The sequence below is a fragment of the Cupressus sempervirens genome, chromosome 11 (genome assembly GCF_028749045.1).
Source record: "Cupressus sempervirens isolate cs-2001-9-10 chromosome 11, ASM2874904v1, whole genome shotgun sequence".
Lineage (NCBI taxonomy): Eukaryota > Viridiplantae > Streptophyta > Pinopsida > Cupressales > Cupressaceae > Cupressus > Cupressus sempervirens.
In genome coordinates, this window is record NC_143128.1 from 363,045,060 (window position 1) to 363,064,493 (window position 19,434).

Genomic DNA, 19,434 nt, shown 5'->3' on the forward strand with positions numbered 1-19,434 from the left:
TTCAACCTATTTTCCACTAAGACCACCCCTAGTAAATGCAGATGTCATACAACACTGAGTAGAGTAGAAAGGTGTCTTTTTAAGCACTAACTTTACATCTTCATTTTTATTCACTACTTCCATAAAGCAAACAAAAAAAACAATTGCCAAATGAAAAGTTTTAAAAAATTTCCCAACATTGACTGTTCATTGTACAATTCTATGTAAAAATTTATCAAATCAAATTTATAAAATAAGAAATTAGAAAAACAGTATAGATGCATCATATTAGATCATTGTTTTGGAAAAAATAAATTGATTTCATTGGACATTAGAAAAAGACAAAAAAAACCACCCATTGGATGCTATAGTATCCTGCCTACAGCAGGAACTAATAAATAGAAGAAATCTAAAATGAAAATAAGTAAATGAGAGAAACCAAAGAGAAGAAAAGAAGGATAACAAAATATTAAAAAGATAATAAAGGAAAAAGAAAGAAAGATAAAAGAACCAATAATGAAATAATAAAAATATGACACACAATCCAATTCAAAAAATGCATCTGTCTACTATGCAAATATATGCAAAACCCGACCAAAATTGTCAAGCAAGTCCATACTAATATATTTTTGCTAATATTAATTCATATTTAAACAAATATATAAATTATTATATGCTATTCATCTACCAACTACACTACAAATACTATTAATAAAACTACCACAAAGATAAGTATTGATCCTTATATAATACTTTATTATTATTATTAATAAATTAAAGAATTATGAACAAAATTAATACATTTAAGAATTATGAAAATAAAATTTAATTCAACTATATTATAAACAAGTAATTCTTTAGAATCCTAAAGGGACAAATACCCATTAGATGCAAGACCATGTTGAGGAAGCATCATATTTTAATAATTGTTAGTGCTTATTTTACCCTAAGATATTTATGTAGATTTCCGTCCTCCGTTAAAAATACGGGAACATTAGAACCAGACATTTTCGGTTAAATTTTTAGTCATTTTGATAATAAGATTTTGGCTACAATGTTTGTGTGGCCAGTAAGCTGGAGATGTCCAGTTTTGGAGCTTCGGTTTCGCTGAATTAGAGTCGGCCAGGGTTTCAAACATCTTGTGTAAGTACCAATTGAATCTGTATTTTCATTTCTACATAAAACATCATAAAAATATTTTGGATGAATTATATGTTTGTGGAGAATTCTGTAGTTAAGGGGCCTCCCACTGTTAGATTTGTTCTGATACCAGTTAAGCAGATCCCAATCTACGGTTTTCCTATCTTCTGTTGTTGGGGGGCTATAGCTGGTATTGACCTTATTAAAGCTCCATTCTTGGAGTTCGTAGTTTTTGAAGTAATGTGAAGAAGGATTTGCATACAGAGAGGCATGGAAGAACCTTGAAAGTTTGAAAAGAGTGAGAGTTTGCAACATGTTTAGCTATTCTCAGACCAAACTACTGATTGCAGGTGTCGAAGGATTTGCAGTTTTTAATGTATGAATAAAGTTGGCTGTGGCAAGGGATAAGTGCTGGTTGAAAGTCTGGGAAAGATAATTTTTTGAACAAAGGTGTTGAAAAATGGGGGAAAATTGAGTGGAAGAAGTGTATTCTGTTTGCAAGATGGTGGCGAGGAACTTCAATCGGCATTGAGATCCGACCACCCAGTTCAAATTCCCTCCAGTGGGTGCTGATGAACTTTATGGCATAGATATGCACATAACTACTTTGGCTCATTACCCTTGGTAGAGCCGTGAGCAGCGTTTCCCTAAAGAAAGAAAAAGGGTAAGTTTTAGGGGCGGAGTTCGAGAACGGGAATGAATTCATGGCACCTGTTATGCCGTTGACGGCGCCTCCCACCCTCGATGTACGTAACACATTCCTGAGAGAGCACACTCTCGATCCTAATAATTGCGCACACATCCACAACAACAAAGTCAATAACGACAACAACAGCAGTGAGAACGATAACGATACCAGCAACAGGCAGCAGCAGCAGGAGTTGCCTTGTCAAAATGGTGAAACTAAGCAGCAGCGACAGCACAGCGAGCAGGAGGGTTTGAGCAGATCGGCAGCAGTGGCTCTGGATCAAACTGTGCTGGACGAGCGAGATAATAAGGATTTGAATGGTACCCTGATTTCGGGAAGAGCAGGAACCAGGGCTTCTTTGGACATTACAATTGCGAATCGTGCATTGATTGGGAGGCGGACAGTAAGCTGGAGCGATACCCGTGGCAACGATCTTGTTCAAATTTGGGAATTTCAGCCAAGGTACTTTTCGTGAAATCCTTATTGCAGTTTTTATTGCCTTCTGTGTCATTTTTTTTTGAGAATGCTGTTGCTAAACAAGTCTTTTAGGGGCATCAAATTTTACTATTCTCTTTAGTCGTAGGTCTCCTCCTCCTTTCATACAGATTTTTGATACAGACGTATGTGGTTCCAAATTTATTCTTTATCTACACCTTAATCATGCTTATATAACCCCAAGCTGTGTTTAATATTTTGATATTCTTGAGTCAAATTGTTCTGTTTCTTTTACTGATGAATGGTTAATAGAATTCCTTTTTTTTTCCTTTATATCCTTTGTCTTTGGGGTAACTACTCTGCAAAATTCTACCTTGGACTTAAACCTGGCTTCATCAGTTTTAAAATTATATACGAATTAGGGTCCATTATCAGCTGGAGTGAAACCATTGTGTTCTTCGGCTACTAAGTCAAATTCACCAGCAAGCTACAGCCAGATTGATGTTCTCTTTTACTTCTAATCATTTGAAATAGCAGATTCTTTTCAGTGACTACCTTCCTAGGTCACAAGCTTTTGTATTACTAATTGGCTAGGATGCTCATACATGATCCAAAGGGGTTTTTGCAGAACATTATACACATTATCTTTGCTCAGATTCTAGGTTTTGAGAGGTATCTTCATCTTATGTCACAATTGACTTGCATTAGATTGCATCCCTTTTATTGTCCTGTGATATGGGTGTTTCAGAGTTCAATTATGCCTTAGTGTGTCATATGCAATCTCTTTACACGTACTAGTGAATGAGTCCATTGTTCCATGCCAGATTTTTATTTTATTTGCACACACGTTATTTAGAGTGCCATCATATTGAAGGAAAATAATATTTGATTAATATTTGTAAAACTTGAAATTTCTGAGACCACAAATGTTGGTCAGTAGCAATAGTCTTTTGCATGATCTGATTTTTAGAGACCACTCTCTAGGAAACTAGATTTATTAAAAGCCATACATTCTATGTTGTTGCAAACCCAACTCCATATCAATTGAATAAATTAAGTTTCAACGATTGCACTCAGTTATTTTTAGTGTCATCAGATCTGTGCTACTTGATACTCAGCATGAGATCTTGTATTTATGTGTTCCATGCATCCAGTAAAAATGATACATGCATCCATAAAAATGATACATTCATCCATAAAAAATGATGCAAGTAATTCTATGGTTTGATTACGTCTGAGATAATTTCTCAGTCTTTGAACCATACTAGTTCACATTGAGTTTATTAGTAAGTTTCTATTTTATAACTGCAAATTTTGTTTGCAGGATTTGGAACATAAAATGAGCATTGTCACCTGTAGAACCATTAGCCTATGTTTCTTTATGTACATGTGGTTATTTCTGAAACTTTGAGCCGTTCAATGCTTATGTACCTTTTGTCATAAGTGTATCCTTGTCTCTTTCGTTTCAACACTAGTAAATAAGATTGGGGCTTTGAGCAGTTTTAACATCAGACCTGCTCAGTCTGGGAGTAGTGCTCCACCTATTGGTTTATTTTATTTCTAGACCCACTGACAATAAATTTTGGATGGACAAAAACTAGTTTTTTGATGAATGAAATGAATTTCAAGGTATATATCGAACCTTATTGTTTGAATAATGAGGGTAAATACAATGCATTAAAACTTTAAACTAAAACAAAGCCACATGCATGAAAAGACAATAAGACCCAACACCAAATAAAAACTATAATGGATTACATGAGCAATCGCTGTTTTGCCAGGAAAGCCTTTCTAACTATTTGGGAAAGAAGGCTCTCCATTGTCCACTACAAACTTTCCTCAACAGAACTCATGGTTTCCAAGTGCAATCTTTCAGCTTCTGACCTTCATCCATGGTGTATAATTGAGTGGTTACAATTTTTGTTGACTTCTTAGATTCTGGTTGAGAGATGGCAACAATTTCCAAAGAAGCCAAATGAATTTCCTCTTCCTTTTGAAACTACACAGCTTGTGCATCCTTCGACATCTGAATCAGGAAAATCAATTCCAACAGCCTCTTTCAAAAGAGCAGAATTGTTTAAAGGTAGTACTGAAGTCTTAAATCTAAAATTAAAACTGCTATTGCTTATCCTATTTCAAAGAGTGAATTTTTATACACATTTCTGCTGTTGCATTAGTCTTACAGTTTTTAGCATCACTATCAATTACTGTATTCCCTACTAAATTTTATATACAGCATGAATATATCATTTCTATTAGAAAAAGTGTTGTTTTAATATCCTATTATTGAAAAAGGACAAGAATTTCCAAAGAAGCTAAATGAATTTCCTCTTCCTTCCTGGACTTCACAACCTGTAAATCCTGTGAACATCTGAATTATGAAAACCAATTCAACAGTCTTCTGAAGTAGATGAATGATTGACTGTCATGTTTCCTGATGGTAAACTAATTTTGTAATGATTGTCCTTTTTCTTAATGCGAAACACATTTTGTAATGATTGTCCTTTATCTGTATGCGAAACACATTTGTGTATCTGTGCTCAATAAGAACTAAAGTAGACTACTTGTAAGATGGGCGGACTTGAAGAGGATGAAGTGGTTTATGTGTAGGAAAAACAGAGTTTCTGTAGAACTGAATCACATTGAGAATGAGAAGCCTTAAATTTTTTTTCTTATTTGTGAGATGGTAATATGTAACTAGTGTGAGTTGGCAAACAACAGCAATAATAGGGTCTGCATATTTTGCCAATTTGCGGTTGAGTCTGCTGTAAGTGGGATGCTGCTGCACACCACATGATGGCTATAGTTCCTTGATCCTTCTTAACCTGTTGCAAGCATAGGAGGTTTTTTAGCTGGAAAATATGCTCAGGGCTAAGATTTTGATGTTAAATTTCTCACTTGAATCAGGAGCATAGTGAAAAGGAAAAATTATTCATTGGTTTGCATGCCTCATAGCTTGCCATCCTTCGCTAAATGCAGTTTGAATATTGAAATACAGTGCAATAACAAAGATTTTGTGGACATCTTAGTGTTATAGTACTTGGTTTTCTAGACTGCTAGTGTGTCCTAACAATTCTAGTTTGTAATGCATATCGATTCACTGGTTCTGCTGTCAATGGGAATACTAGAAGAAGATAAGGTTTAGGTGCATTAGAAGGATCCTTACTACATGTTTTTCTTCAAGACTTTTGAATAGTTTCCCTAATTCAAAAGATAATCTACACGTTTTTTTCTCTTGCAAAAACAGCTTTGTACTAGGCTTAATAAGAATTCAAGAGGAATTGTTGAATGATTGGAGGACTTGAAGAGGATGAAGTGGTTGGTGTGTACAATTTATAAAGTTGTGGGAAAACAGCTGAACTGTATTGAGAATCTGAGAGTCCTCACTTGTGAAGTGATAAGTAATTGTTGTGAGGTGGTATGCATTGACAAATCTAGGGTCTGCACATTTCTTGATGTTTGGCTTGGTCTACTCATGTATAAGGAAAGGAATAATACAAGAGCTAACAAGTTAGGATCTGCAAACTTAGGGTATTTTGAAAGGAATAATATCAGAGCTAGCAAGTGGGCAGTCTTTAGGAAGGAAAAGTAGACCATTTACCATTTTTAGACCCTGAGCTATTGTTGAGGAGATTTGTCACAGGTCTTCTGGAGTCTCTTGCTCTTTGTTGAGTTTAGAAAGGCCTTTAACTTGGTTTTGAGACAACTACTCTTCCAGAATTTGTGATAAATTGGCAACCCAAACTCTTTGATTATGATTGTGCAGAGGCTTATGTGATAGATTTGTGGCAATTTTACTCTTCTCTGTCTTTTGGAATTAGGGAAGAGTACCATTTGGGTCAAGCAAGGGTGTGTTCTCAACAACTCCATTCAACTTTTACATTAATGAGGTAGAGGAATTTCCTTTCCAATATGTTCATTTAGATTACGTTTGTATTTTACATGAAGTAGTTATGCCTTATCTTCTTTTGCATAGGATGTTATCCTTGTCTCACTTTTTGTTGAGTAGAAATAGTAACAACTAGATGCACTTGCTAATTTCTGTGAATTTTGCCAGCTAAATGTCACCCTTAGTAGAACTAAGATCGTGCCTTTCAATATCTTCAACCACTCTCTCTCTAGACTGAGTTTTTGTGATGTCCCCTGCTAGAAGGCTGCCAATTTCCAATTAGTAACATCCATCATTATGCATCTAGATTGGATTAAACTAAGAAACAATGAGTGATTCATAATACATTTGATGGTTAACATACATGAGCCCGATTCCTTATTTATCTCTTTTAATTAAACTCTAAGGAGGATGAGGAATTACTTGTCATAGGGCCTCTGGAAACCATCTACAAGCAGGCTCCCTCAAGGTACTGTGAGCGCATGTTCATACTATTCTTGGGATGCTTCCCTCTAGGCATTGGACATACATGTCCTTACCCATCTTGGGAATAACCTACCTTGTGAGGATTTACTCCACCTCTCCCTATACAACACCAACCTATCCGCTAATATATATATACAATTCTGAAGTCACTGCTATAAAATGATATTAAGCTACGGTATATTTATATACTGGACCTCCCTTATTCTTAATAACTTTCAGATGTAATTTTTATAAACCAGTATTGAGGGGTAGATTGTTACAGAATGCGACTTGTTGGTACACCTTGCTTGCCAGCCAGTAAATATGAATAATATTTCCTTTATCATCCGAGGAATACCAAATATAACTGTAATCCTGATCCTTTGATGCTGAGTTGAGTGAAGGTGAATGTCCTGTTATATCATATGCTTGGGGTGTCTCATGTTCCTTCATAATCATTACTAAATGCACCTCTTCCTTATAATTGATCTTTATCCAATTGCATCCATTCATATAATTGCTGATTAGTTTATATTCGCTGCTAACAACTGACTGTTAATCTTTTTATCAGTCGATGTTAAATTGACATTTGCTGCCGTGAAACAGGAGCACTGTAGTTATATTAGGCTCAAGAATTCAAAGGTGGCATTATGGTTTTGTTTGATGTTCTTTCATGTAATAAGGTCTTTTGTAGCCATTTTAGGTTGATTGGAGTCAAGGTTGGGTTCCTAGGTGATAGGGAATACAAAAATGTAAAAGTTGTACAATGTTGTCAAGAAACTTTTTGCATCTTTTTGTCCTAAAGTGACATAATAATGTTCTAGTTAGCTTCTAGTTTGGAAATTTGTTCAGGAGTGTGAACTGTTTGTAAACATTTAAAACAATCCTGTAACATTGACCCAAGGGGTTGTATGGAAGTTTAGATGTTGAAACAAACAATAAGATGACTTTTTTGAAGTTTTTTCTAGCAAATCTGAATGTGTTTTTGCTGTTTCCTTGAGTTGTGCATGCCTGTACAGATTCATACTGACCTGCAAGTGATTGGGGATGAATCTTTTTTGAGTCTAATTTGTATTGCAATTGCTTTGAGATTCATTAAGTTTTGATGGATATATTTGTGTTCCTTCCTAGGTGGGTCCAAACACTAGCTAGGGCATCCATAGACAGAAAAATGTGTAGGATGCCATTCCACCAGTTAAAACTCCTAAAAATTGGTGGAATTGCCCGTACAAATGTACTCTTCTATATGCCAGAGTTTCAGGAGCAGGGGTGGAAGTTTGCACCTGTGGTAAAGGCATAAAAGTCTGATATCTTATCAGGCTGAAAATCCTAGATGAGTACTAATTCGCATTGGACCATTGTGAGATGTTGGGAGATGTGTGTGAACCCTGCCTAGACTGAGACATTACTTGATTACCTGTTTGGAGTCAATACCCCTTTGGAGTCCTTTGGAGACAAGAAACCAAAGTTTTCTATAAGCCTAAATGCCCATTTGGGCTAATTCCAACTGGGACTGTCAAAATTTGACACAATCAGTACAAAGTAACCCTATATCATATTCAATTATGTGTAGCAAGGGTCAAAAGGGTATCTAAAACTGTGTTTACATTTTGATTATTAAGTCTGCTCCAAAAGTAATTTAGAAAGAAACTTAGTGGAGGGCTAAAAGGAATAAGGGTGGTTTATGAAGAAAGTCCATTGAATGATGAGTCCAAGGTTCTCTCAAGTAGTTGTTTGAGACATTGTAAATGTTTCTATCAATAGTTGGAAAACCCGGACTCGGCAACAACTCTCCAAGCCCCCAAAAGTTTATTCGGGAAAAAATCGGCCAGCTTTTAAAAAAAAAAACTCGGGAGCCTAAAACCGCTTAAATTTAATTAAAATACTTATTTTTTGCAAAATTCAATGAGAAGATTCATGTAATGAGTTAATTAAAGAGAATACAAAAGAAACAAGTAGAGTTTGGATATATATATATATATATATATATATATATATATATATATATATATATATATATATATATATATATAAATGCATAGTGGGTACAAAATCGCATCCTCATGCGGAATGCTGATGACAGGAAGCAAAATAATTAATAGTTTCTTTCAAACTAGAAGTAAATATTAAATACATCAATACAATCACATCTTCCTCTTCCTACCTCTACAATTGGAAAAGAGAGGGGGTCTAGGCCTCGAAGAGGTGCCCCACACTGGGAGTGGGCGTGAGCCGCGTGACTGTGAAGTCTGTGACTGTGCCTTCTCACTCAGCATCCCTAGTGACTAGCTCTGTGTCGTGGAAGTGGATGTATCTCCTCCTATATGTGGCATTGGTAATGCCTCCTCTAATTTTGAATCCACATTGTCCTCTTTCTCAATGTCATCCATTGTGAAATGAAAATCTATTCTAGCGATCTCATCCGCTGAAAACAATGGACATGGCTCCTGTGCTGTCCAATCAGAATAAGGATCTATCTCTTCTAGATCAAGTGGACTAGGTAGTGCTCAACTCTGTACCCTCTTTATGTGCAACTTAAGATTATAGTGCACATAAACAAGGTCTTTGAGCTGTTTTTGAGTCAGTCTGTTTCTTTTCTTTGTGTGGATGGACTCAAATAAGCTCCAATTGCGCTCACAATGGGATGCGCTACAAGTTTGGCACAAGACTTTGAGAGCAAAATTCTTTAAATTGGGGGTATTGCCACCCCAAGTTGCCCACCAACCACTTGCAAAACAAAATATAATAAGCTATAAAGCAATGAAAAAAGATAATTAGAAAACAGAACTTATCAATTTGCGAACCAACCATCTGCAAAACAACATATAATATGTTATAAATTAATGAAAAAGATAATCAGAAAACAAAACTTATCGATTTGCAAAAGTTTTATAGTTTAACTTTAATCTTTGACGGTTTACGTGGGGCTTGAGTGGCTCTTTCTCTCTTTGCTAGCATAGAAGAGAACAAATTACCCCTTGATTCCACATAGACTTGTTGTTCGGTCACCACAAGGTCTCTCTCTACTTCATCGGATATCATCCTCTCAATGCATTTAGAGAGACCCTCAATGACCTCTCTATTAGGCTCTAAATAGGAATTATCAGCCCTAAAACAAATAAAAAATGAAATCAAGTCTTAGTACACAACCTTGAAAAATAAAGTAAAATTAAGTCTTAGTAAAATCTCAAAGAGAATCATCGTACTTGAATTTGGGGTTGAGGAAGTAGCCTGTTACATGAATGGGTTGGTGGAGCATATTGTTCCACCTCTTATCAATTATTACCCAAATGTGCTCAAATTTGAGTCTGTCCGCATGGTAATAATTTCTAACAGCCTCTTTGGCCTTATCCATGGCCTCATAAAGACTTACCATTGGGGAATGTTGCCCATTACATATGTGCATGACACTAACTAGGGGCATAGACATCTACATTTAAAGTTTGAAAAATACAAATTAGTTAGTAACATAGTAAGTTACAAATTAATTATGAAACTTGAATCAACTAAAAAGTTAATGTTTTGATTCTAGAAGTTACCTTCGCAATTTCAGTAACCTTTTCCAAACAATTATCATCAAAGACTATTTGTGCCACAACCTCTCCTTTAGGATTCTTTGAGTAAGGTGAAGCAACCCAATCAGCACACACAAGCATTTGTTTTAGAGTCAATATTTTGTCGATAATACTTTGCAACGTCAAGAACACCGTTGCAAACCTTGTGATAGCGGGTCTTACCAAATCCTTGTTTTTAGTGATCCTTCTCATCAAACTGAAAACCCATGGGTGATTATAGATATATTTGGTGATTTGCCTTGCATCTTCCACAACTGGACTCACCCAATCCAATTTTCCAATGTCCTCCAAAAGAAGGTCAAGGATATGTGCTACACAAGGTGACCAAAAAACAATGAGGTACCTCTCTTGGAGGATTCTACCCAAAATATTAGTAAAAAAACAATAATTAGTTGCAAACTTTCCATATTTACATCAAATCAAAGTTGAACACAAAAAATTAGTTTTACCTGCTGCCACATATGCTGCTGCATTATCTGTGATGATTTGCACCACATTCTCTACTTCCACCTCTATGACAACATTCTTTGACATTAAAGCCAGTGTGTGTGCATTTTTCACTTTATTGGAGGCATCAACAGTTTTCCAAAACACCACATAATCTTTGCAAGAAACCAAGAAATTAATAATATTTCTAGCTCTTCCGTCTGTCCACCCATAAGATAAAATGGTGCAGCCATATTTCTTTCACTTTTTCTTTTAGTCTTCCACCGATACGCTTGCCCTATTAATCACATTGTCAAGCAACTTACAAAATTAAAGTGAAATCAAGTATTAGTAATAAATAAGAAATAACAATTAAAATTTATAATATAAAAATCAACTCAAGTGGATTTTAATTATTTACAATTACTAAATAGTAAAATACTAATCTTCCTCTTAAATTCTTGCGAGAAGGGGGCATATACTCTTTGCTCGATATTGTAATTGAGTTCACCATAATCAATCAATAGGGACTATCAACCACATACATTGAGAGATAGCTGAAAAACCAAAAATCAGCACATGCAATATCTGTTTGCTCATGCACCTCCTTGTTCCATCCAGTGCCCTTTAATGATGGTTGTAATCTAGCTCTGTTCTTGGACACAAAATAGCTCCCTATCCCTGATGCACTAGGTAATGTAGAAGAGGGAGTGAAACCGGCAAAAGAGACACTTTGTTTGCGGATCTGTGGGCCACAAATAGATCTCGCTATGTTCTCGAGTGCTTCTTCTTCTTCTTGAATATCAATAGGAGCTCCTTGAGATTCAGCTATGTCTGCCTTAATAGCTAATTTTCCCCTCTCCCTATTCAATTTTTTCTCTTAAGCAATTGCAAGTAGGGCATTAATGAATCTTTTATGTTCTTTAGTTACCATGTGACAAGGAGTTGAATCATGTTTTTTTATGCTTGCAAGGTGGTATTTGAAGTGGTTTATGCCTCTAGAAATAATTTTTTTCACATGGAATGCATATAATCTTCCCAACATCATTTGGAACTTCGTAGGCATACCACCATGCCTTATTTCTTGCATTTCTAGGCCGAGTGCCTATATATCTAGATGGGCATGGTGTTTGTGGCCACTCTTCTTGTGAACTTGTCATTCTTTTTTAATGCTTAACTACCACTTTACGCATAAATTTATAGAAAAATTAATAAACAAAGTTAGAAATAGAAACTAGGTAAATAAGCTTGATTTATTTTAAATCACTCAAAGTTAAATATTAACTAAACAAACTGCTAGGGTTTGTTTTTAAAAAATCTTTCATTTTCTTCAATTTTCTTTTGTCAAACATAGAGTTGAAATGCTTTGAAATGATTTAAACATAGAGTTGAAATGCTTTCAAATGATATGAATTCATTTACATGCAACAAGAAAACAATAGAACATTTTTTAGAAGTATAAAAACAATCTCAGCAAACCTACCTGGGAAAGAGATTTGTCTTCTAAAACTGGTTAGAATTCTCTTTAAGTCTGCCTTCAATAGCTTGCAATCACCTAAGAATGCCTTAGAACCCTTCTTCTCTCCAATCCTCAAGCCTCCAAAGCGCTGAAAATGGAATTGGTGAACAAAAAAAAACCCTTTTTGGTCTTTAATGCCGATGTCTGTCACATGAATGAGTTGTTGATAAATACTCGCCCATCAATATGTTGGGAAATAAAAAAATGACAAGTTTTTTGAAGTTGCTGAGCTGCGATTTTTTTTCGAGTTTTTTTTGGCATGCTAGAAAACTTGGTGATTAGTTGCTAATTGATGATTAATCGACGATTATGCCAACTATGTTTCCGCCCTTGCTCAACATCAAATTGGTGTTAGAGCTAAGGTTGATGAAGAAGGGAAAAAGGTGAAGTGAGAAAGAAATAAAGATGCCTCCAAAAGGAAACCTGGTTGCTAAAGAAATGATTAAGATGAAGGAGACACATGCAAGAGAGGCGAGGGAGATGAGAGAGTTGACTGGAGCCCTTATTGTTAGGTTTGCTTCTATAGAGACAAGTCAAAGAAGAGGTGTGGTCATAGGGGATATGAGTGTTTGAAAAGAGGAAGAAGAGGGAGAAGAGGAAAACCCTTAAGAGGGGTCCCAAGAGGAGGTGGATCCTGATGACTTGAGAATGATAGAGGTATTAAAGGTGGTCAAGGGAGATAGTCATAAGGTGAAGATGGATTTATTGATGTATGGAGGGAACCTAGATGGTGAAGAAATTTTGGGTTGGATAGGGACATTCGACAATTACTTTAGGTACGAGGATGTACCTAAGGAATAGAGGTTGAAATTGGCCAAAAAAAAATTGATGGGCCATGCATTGCTATGGTGGGTCTATGTCCATGAGAGGAGAAAGAAGGAAAGCCAAAAATTACTTCGTTGGATAGGATGGTTGCTAAGATCAAAGGCACATCCAAGTATAGAGGAAACTTTAAAACCTCAAGTAAAGGGAGATGGATGTCAAAGCCTACACTACGGAGTTCTAGAATTTGAGCATCGAGGCAGGTTACATGGAAGATGACATGGAGAAGGTGGTCAGATATATCAATGGGTTGAGATTCAACCTACAAGATGAGTTAAGTTTGACAAACCCAAGACCGGTAGAGGAATGTTATGAACTAGCAATCAAGGTTGAAGACAAGAAAAGAAAAACTAGGGTAGAGAAATGTTTCAGAGGAAGAGGCACATTTAATGGTAGAGGACATACCACAAAACCACAAGGAGAGAAAAGCACCAATCAAGAAGAAGGGGCAAATCAAAGAGGTAGATTTAAGGGGAGAAAACTCAACAATAAAGGTAGACTTGGAGGCCAAAAAAGAGGATAAATTGGATTTAATGGGAGATGTTACAAGTGCAACAAGTTGGGCCATCAAGCATGGCAATGTACGGAAAATCAACCGACCACTTCATTTGGAGGGGAAAGAGGAAATTGGATTGCACTTGTAGATGACAATGAAAGTGTAAATTCTCCACTAAGCAATGCTGGTTTAGAATTTGGCAAGTAACTCATGGTGAGGACTTCCATCAAGGTCCAAGAGGAGGAAGAGCCACCAAAAAGGTTATAGATCCAAGTAGCATGAATAATTTGGTATCTGTTGAGATGGTAGAGAAACTAAAATTGAAGCGGATTCCTCATACCACTCCTTATATAGTTTCTTGGCTTAAAAAGGGGCAACAAGTAGTGGTCAATGAGCTATGTTGGATGGATTTCCATATAGGGGATTATAAAGACAAGGTATTAATGTAATATAATGCCAATGTATATGTGTAGTTTGCTTTTGGGTAGGCCTTGGTAATATGATAAGAAGGCACTACATGATGGTAGGGAGAACACCTACACTATAGATAAAGATGGGGTTTCTACCCTTATACATGGAAGGAGGAAGGCCTAGATTCACAAGTAAGCTCCATTGTGATGTTGATCAATGAAAAAGAGTTCCTAAAGATAATAGAGGAGGAGAATATGGGATTTGCAATCATTGTAAAGCCTAGATTTGTTATGGTACTAGAAAAGGAGGAGCAAGAGTTACCTTTGGAGGTTCAAACATTACTAAAATCACATGCATTTTCACCCACGAGAGACATTAGCTACATTGTTGACTTCATTCCAAGGGCTAGTTTGCCCAACAAAGCTGCTTACAAAATGAGTCCACAATAAAATGAAGAAATAAAGAGGCAAGTGTGAGCACTTCTTGACAATTGACTGATTAGGGAGAGTTTGATTCCTTGTGTAGTTCCTATAGTCCTAGCACCCTAAAAATGAGAATGAAGGATGTGCATTGATTTCCTGGTCGTCAACAAGATTAATATAAGCTATAGATTTACAATTCCAAGAATTGAGGATTTAATGGATTGTTTGGGGGGTACATGTTACTTTTCTATGATTGATCTTAAGAGCAAAACCATGTGATTAGAGGAAGACAACATTTAAAACAAATGAGGGGTTGTATGAATGTCTTGTAGTGCCTTTTGGCTTACCCAGTGCTTCTAGTACCTTTATGAACTTGATGAATGAAGTGCTCAAATCCTTCATTGGTAAGTTTGTTTCTATATGCCTTGATTATATTCTTGTCTTTAGCAACACTAAAGAGGATCATTTGCAACATTTAGATATGGTTTTGAGGGAGTTACATGGAGGAAAGCTAATGATAAACTTGAAAAAGTGCGAATTCCCAAAATCAAAATTGATTTACCTTTTTCTGTGGTTACTAATGGCACTTTGAAGATGGACTATCCTAAGTTGGCCTACTCCTAGATCAATGGTTGAGGTAAGGAGTTTTCATGGTTTAGCAAGGTTTTGTAAGAAGTTTATAAAAGGATCCAATCATGTGTGAGCTCCTATGATTTGTACAATTAAGGGTGATAGAATGAAGAACTTTGTTTGATCTAATGAGGCTAACAAGAGCTTTGATATCTTAAGAGAAGAGTGGCCGAGCAACCTGTATTGGCCTATCTAACTTTGATAAGGTTTTCACCTTTGAATGTGATGCAAGTGGGCATGCTATAGGGGTTGTATTGAGCCAAAAAACATGTCATTGCCTTCTTCAATGAAAATTTGAATGAAGACAAGCAAATGTATTCTTCTTATGACCTTGAAATGTATGCCATGGTGAAATCGCTAAAGAAATGGATACATTATTTGCTCCCTAAAGAATTTGTAGTATATATTGATAATCATGCATTATAAATTTTGTATAATCAAGAAAAGCTTTTAGCCATAGACATGTGAAATGGGTTGAGTATTTACAAGGATTCACTATGACAATTAAGCACAAGAAAGGGCAATTTAGAAAGGTGACATATGCACTCATTAGGACATTGATGGTGCAAGAAATTCAATCACACAGTGTGAGAGCTGATTCCCTCAAAGGTGTGTACCTTGATGATGAAGATTTTTAAGAAATCTATGCAAGTTGTAGACAACTCGGTGGTTGTTATAATCAGAAATAGTTAGTTTTATTAATCTTAGATGGTTTTTTGTTTAAAGGGGCACAATTATATATTCCTATGTGTTCCATGAAGAGTGACTTGATCAAGGAGAAGCATTTAGCAGCCTTTCAGGTCACTTTGGTCTTGACATGATTGAATAGGTAAGAATGCATTTTTATTGGTCCAAGATGCAAACTGATTTGAGAAACTTTGTGGAGAAGTGTATCACTTGTTAAAAGGGCTAAATTATCTAGCACTAATGCAGGGTTATGCCAACCACTTCCCATTCCCAGTAGGCCATAGGAATTAATAAGCATGATCTTTGTGATGAGCTTACCCAAAAATCAAAGATGTTTTGACTTGTTATATGTTGTTGACATAGTTTCTATGGTGGATCATGTGGATTCCTACACAATTTCAATCACTTAGTGTGTTTGCTTTCGATCTTCAATTGTGTAAGAGTAGTGCCTTATGAATCAATAAGCATGGATTTTGTGACGGGCTTACCCAAAAATCAAAGAGGTTTTGACTTTTCATATGTTGTTGACATATTCTCTATGATGGATCATGTAGACTCCTACATTGCTTCATTCACTTAATGTGTTTTCCTTCAATCTTTGATCGTGTCAGAGTAGTCGGCAACATTCAAAGTCCCAAGACATTTGACACGCGTCAGTCCGTTGGAGTTTCTCATTGTTTTGCGGAGAATGCACCTCTTTAGAGTTTTGATGACTTGCCATGTGTCTTCAGATACCTTCACTTGAACAAGGCCCGCTGATGCATTTCTAGGGAATATGCTTTCTTGGAGGGAACCTCCATGACTAACAACTTTCTAGACAACTATTTACTTTTTGATGCTCATATTGGCTCGTACAATCATGGCAACTTTGATCAAGCCACCATGGTTGTTTTGTTTGAACCCAATTAATAGGCATGTTGCAATAAACCAATATGTTTTGAGCATTTGCCCGTAGCACTAGGAATAGAGTGATTATGGTGGATTCTTTGGCAATGCCAATCAATTATAACAAATTGTAATCATTGTAGATTGTCTCGACCGAGGGTTGTTCTATAAAGCCTTGTCAATTTGTAAATTGAAGGAGGTTGGAAAATATTGGACTCTATTTAAATAGGTAGAGAAATTAACTGTATCATTTGTAGAGTTGTAGTTCTTCTAAGAACAAGACCCTATGGCTTGTACTCTAGGGGACTTCAAAACATGTAGCTTCTGGGGCATTTTCTTCTATCTTGGCAAGTTTTCTCTTAGTGAATCATGGGATTTGTGTACTAGGTGCCTTTTCCTTTTTATTAATCATTGTGTCATGTGCTGAAATCTCCTAGGTGAGAACCGCTTTGTTTATGTATATGCAATTATTTGATGTTTCCTTAGCTTAGAACAAATGGTGAATTGTATCGCTTACAACTTGCTTCGTCTTTTGACCCATATGAGTTTTGAGAAGTGAGTTGTCTTTCGACCCTTATAAGAACTATTAGAACAAATGGTGAATTGTATCGCTTACAACTTGCTTCGTCTTTTGACCCATATGAGTTTTGAGAAGTGAGTTGTCTTTCGACCCTTATAAGAACTATTTATGCTCGTTGATAAATTGGGTCTTATACTGTGCCCCTTGTTGAGGAGAATTGCACTTATTTTAGGATGTGCCTTGATTCATACTCCTGATGCCTTTGATGATAGTATATGAATGTGCCTTGTTCTCTTGCCAACAATGAAGGGAACATGGTGCACCATGTCGTGAGTGGATGATGATACAAAACTTTGAATAGGGTAGGCTGAACTCTTGCAAATATCACTTGACATATTCCTAGCTTCTCTAACAAAGCTTTGATTTGATGCCTCGACTTCCTTAGCTTGGGTTGTTTGATTAGATGCAGGTTTCCTCCTTTTTCTCAAACATCGACCATGAAAAGTCGAATTCTAAAATCTCGAAAGTTTGTTGTAGGGTGCACCCTATCCCATCATTGCAACACTTTAGGATCTGCTCCTCAAAGAGACGAGGATTGATTTAGTGGATCAATAGTTTTCCTGGCGAGCCCAGTGGGACAAAGCTAAATGCAGTCGCGAAAGTTAGTGCATGCTCTTGGGGTTTTCAGTTGGGATGTAGAAAGTAAGTGCACAAGACAAGCACTAGTTGAGGTCCTGTTAAGCCATGGATGGACCCAAGTAACTACAACTATGTTGATGGGGGTGTTTTGCAACCTTATCATGCAAATCCAATTCTACTGCCCAGGAGATGTTGCTTGATCTTCAACTCAAAGGATTGTTAAGCTTGAAAGGAAGTAAAGCGTTCTCCAACATTCCTTGGCAATGCTTGAGGTCTCTTCCGAGGAACCATATTTGGTAGAGGAGCTTGTCATAGAGGATTGGATCATGAATGAGGAGGTTCTAGAAGTTTTATTTCTGATGGGAGATGAACTTGATTGGAGTAAGTTTTTAGAGTTCCCTTTTCAGTCTTTGATGCTGGATATGGTTTCAATGTTGAAGGGCAACCCGATGGTTTGGCGCTCAAAATAAAAGAATGAGAAATGTTGGCAAGATCCATGATTGACACAAAAGGGCGGAGTATAAGAAGATTGCCTTCACCTGTGAAATCCAAAGGTGCAACACGACGGTAGGGACATGATACCAAGGCAAACCCATGAAAATACCCCTTTATAAGAAAAAGTAGATTTGAGTCTTTTATTTTCTAAGCTTCATTGTTTCTTCAAAGACAACAAGGTTCCTACTCTGAAAGCTTCAGAAGTGGCAGAGACTTCTTCGGAAGAAGTGTCATTGCTGAAATCTCTCCGTGAACCCTTCAACGAGCAAGGTAAAGAAAAGGACGACAACATGTCATTATGTGATGAGCTAGAACCCTTTTGCACTTCACTTGACGAATGCATTCTAACGGCTCGGAAGGAGTCATTCTCTATGTCCAAGATCTTGGAATCACCAATTGCTCAGTTCTAGGAATACATTGACACATCTCCTACTGTGACACATTTGGTAAAGGTTTGTGGGTGCTCAATCAGGTATTTTTCAGGGCCATTTACTTGTCAGTCCATTAAGGTCACGCTCATGTTTGAGCATGAGGAGAATCTTGTCAAAGTTCTCAAGATGTCATTTCATGTGACATTAGAGGAAACACCCTAGTCAAGGCATAATGTAATACCTTTGACTCATCACACCTAAGAAGTATTATACCTATGCTTCCCATCTTGTGTCATAATTTGTTGGAGCCATTTTTAGAAAGAAAAAATTAGGCCGCAAGGGTAGCTGCTACTTCTCAAGCCAACTAGATGGTTTCTTGTGAATAATTAGTAGTAGAGTAGTGTAAGTCTTGATTTGGTTTGTGTCTTTTTAATAAGTGCTACTGCATAAGGGAACATGTTTCCAGTGTCCCATGTATAGTCATCAGTCTCCTAATAGTCGTTTGTCAAAATCCTCAAATCTTAAACAATGATTTAATTTTTATGCTGCACTAATCCTTTTGTTTGTTAAGAGCAAGTGTGCAAATGCAATAGGGTTTCCCCATTTTTTTTCTGCATGCGTTCTCAGGGAGGTGTCTTCTGCCTCATCATCATTTTGTGTACAATAATGATGTTCCATGTTATCATATTTCATTTCTTTACAAGCAAGCATTAAAGGTTCATTTGAAGATTTTAAAGAATTGACATTTAAAGGCAATAAATGACAAGAAAATTGTGCGTAGTCATTGAGATAAAGAGAGAAAAGTTCATATATTATATCGGTGCTATCCATGTACATTTCAAAGTTTTGCAAAAGCTAACAATGCTTTTTTCTTCATCATTTACATTTTTATGTATCATAACATTTCTTTTGAAATCAAATTTTTTTATCAGGGCACAAG

General features: G+C 36.4%; 1 protein-coding gene across 1 annotated transcript in view; it reads left to right on the plus strand.

Moving 5' to 3' along the window:
- The first annotated feature begins 927 nt into the window (after nt 1-927).
- LOC149529574 (uncharacterized) overlaps nt 928-19,434 on the plus strand; it is a 38,152-nt gene continuing 19,645 nt past the window's right edge. The window contains exons 1-2 of the mRNA XM_089811914.1: nt 928-1,122; nt 1,470-2,269. Of these exons, the coding sequence (XP_089668040.1) occupies nt 1,824-2,269 (446 nt within the window). The 5' untranslated portion in view covers nt 928-1,122; nt 1,470-1,823. The remainder of the gene's footprint in view (nt 1,123-1,469; nt 2,270-19,434) is intronic.